Genomic DNA, 2500 nt, shown 5'->3' on the forward strand with positions numbered 1-2500 from the left:
TTCAGCAACATTTCAACTTCCTGTCTCTTCCTGAAGTTCGAGTACTTCCTGAAGGCGATTACACCCCCTATGATTATCAACACTGAAAAAGAAATCAAACGCGTTTTTAAATAGATGTAAAATATTTTTTTCTTGAATCTAATTTATTCATGTAAATCCTTCTTGTTTCATGGCTGCCGGTGAACAAATTTTGGCGATATGATTATTCTGTCCCTTAGTATATGGCGACATTTTTCGTGAATGAACTTCCAATGTACTGGAATTTAATTATATAACCATAGTATATCATCGTAGAAAGCTATCCAGTTTCTTACTCATTCACACTCAAAAACAGACATACTGACTGTGTGCGCGTCTGTGTGTATGGCTATTTATCTTTTTACACTTTTGTTCCTTTAGCTAACATAATGATCTTCATGACACGGAGCTTATTTGGATGTCAGTAATAATCACAGAACAGATAGGTCAATTTGTATCTTTAATGTAGATTATATATTCTAAAGATATTACCTGACATAGGAAAACGGGCAACAGAAGATAACTGGGAGGCGAAGCAGAAGAAAAAGAACAGTCTGGCTAAACTGAGGGAAGAGGTAAAATGAAGATGGATGGCAGAGAAGTTAGGCTGAATAAAAAGATAGAGAAAAACGATGACAGTGCCATAGAAGAATCAATTGAACGCAAGGAGTGTGGCGTCTCCAGCTGAAAGATTAGCAAAAAAGTCATCGCGTTATAACCGCAGGAAAGTTAAATGAATAAGGATTCTGCGTGACTTATGAGGGCTCACGGAAGACAAATGAAGCCTCACAAATCTCTTAACCCTTTACAAAAATGAAATTATGAAATCAGAGGAAGAGAGAGAATAAAACATTGACTCTGCGAATGGTAACCATCGACAGTGTGCGAATAGCAACTGTTAACATTGTGCGAATAGCGACTATTGACACTATGCGAATAGCAACCATCCTTACTGTGCGAATAGCAACCATCCTTACTGTGCGAATAGCAACCATCGACACTGCGCGAACGGTAACCATCAGCATTGTGCGAAAAACAATCATCGACATTGTACGAATAGCAACCATCAATATTGTGCGAATAGCAATCATCAACATTGTGCGAATAATAATCATCAACACTGTGCGAATAGCAACCATCAACCAACACAAGTACTCACCACCGACGACAACCTGGATGCTGCCGACAACGAGAGGCACGGCGAAGTCTCCCATGATCCCGATTGACACTGCGCCGGACATTAGAGTCAGAACACCCAGCGAGAAGGAACAGACGGCTGAGGTCTGGGAAAGGAACGGGACGTGTAACGATTAGAAAACGATTGGTATGTTTTCCTGTCCATAAGGATTTCGGGATTCATTCATATGCTATCTCCGCCTGTCTGTCTGTCTGGCAGGCTTTCTTTTTGTTTCTCTGTTCTCTTAAAGGCCCTATCAAACTAGCACTTTTTCCGTCAAATTTTGCCTTTCCGTCTCAATTTGAGGCTTTCTGCAAGTATCATTTGCAAACGAACATCTCCCAGACGAAGACGGTTACGACCGTTTCCGTCTGACTAAATTCCGTCTTGATCTTATGCTGCCAAGGATCCATACAGTTAGACTGTTTTTTATTGATAAATTAGATGGAAGGAGTTAATGTTAACGTAATGTATGTTAGAACGGTCGTGTATATACAAATTATATAATCACATTTCTTTAAAAAATCGTGATATGTATGAGAACTTCCGCGTGACCTCACTCCGTTTGTTTGCCTTGGTAGTGTGACAGGGCAGTCCATTTCCATACGAAAAGTTCATTCGGAAACGCAAAAATTGATGGAAAAAGTGCTGGTGTGATAGGGCCTTTATTCTTTCTCTCTATCTATCTCGCTCTTCCTTCACTCTCCGTCTTCCTCTCCCACTCCCCCCCTACCCTCCCTCTATCCCTCCCTCCCTCCCACCCTCCTTCCCCTCCTCTCCCTATCTCTCTCTCCCTTTCCATCTCCGTCTCCCCCTCTCTCCGTTTCTCTCCCTCCCTCCCTCCCACCCTCCTTCTCCCTCCCTCTCTATCTATCTCTCTATCTCGCTCTCCCTATCCCTCTCCTTCTCCTTCTCCCTCTTCCCCTCCCCCTCCTTCTCTCTCTCTCTCTTTCTCTCTTCCTCATTTCTCTTTTGCACAGTCACAAACTTACCTTGACAGGTCCTCTCATCAACGAGATCTTGACATCCTCTTGCGTGGGAAAATCGTCCATTGTGTGGTCCCTCGTCGAGCAGTGGCCGAGGCCTCCGTGCACCATGATGCTCCGCGCCTTTGATCTGTGTATCGAGGATGAAGAGTCTTTTGGTGAGTTCCCAGCTGTTGGTTTTAGCCTCGTTTAGCGGTGAATTTGGCTGTATTTATGTTTTTTTTTTTTTTTTTTTTTTTTTTTTTTTTTTTTGAAGCCAGCTGTTTTTGTTTTTAATTAATGTAATCAATGTTTTTTTTTTCTAGGTATTCACGGAAAT

General features: G+C 42.0%; 1 protein-coding gene across 1 annotated transcript in view; it reads right to left on the minus strand.

Moving 5' to 3' along the window:
* LOC113813104 (uncharacterized) overlaps positions 1-2500 on the minus strand; it is a 3605-nt gene that overhangs the window by 854 nt on the left and 251 nt on the right. The window contains exons 2-4 of the mRNA XM_027365045.2: positions 2188-2311; positions 1178-1301; positions 1-82 (exon numbers count right to left, since the gene is read on the minus strand). The exon at positions 1-82 is cut by the window's left edge and continues 407 nt beyond it. Of these exons, the coding sequence (XP_027220846.1) occupies positions 1-82; positions 1178-1301; positions 2188-2292 (311 nt within the window). The 5' untranslated portion in view covers positions 2293-2311. The remainder of the gene's footprint in view (positions 83-1177; positions 1302-2187; positions 2312-2500) is intronic.

Source organism: Penaeus vannamei, chromosome 3, assembly GCF_042767895.1.
Source record: "Penaeus vannamei isolate JL-2024 chromosome 3, ASM4276789v1, whole genome shotgun sequence".
Classification (NCBI taxonomy): Eukaryota; Metazoa; Arthropoda; class Malacostraca; order Decapoda; family Penaeidae; genus Penaeus; species Penaeus vannamei.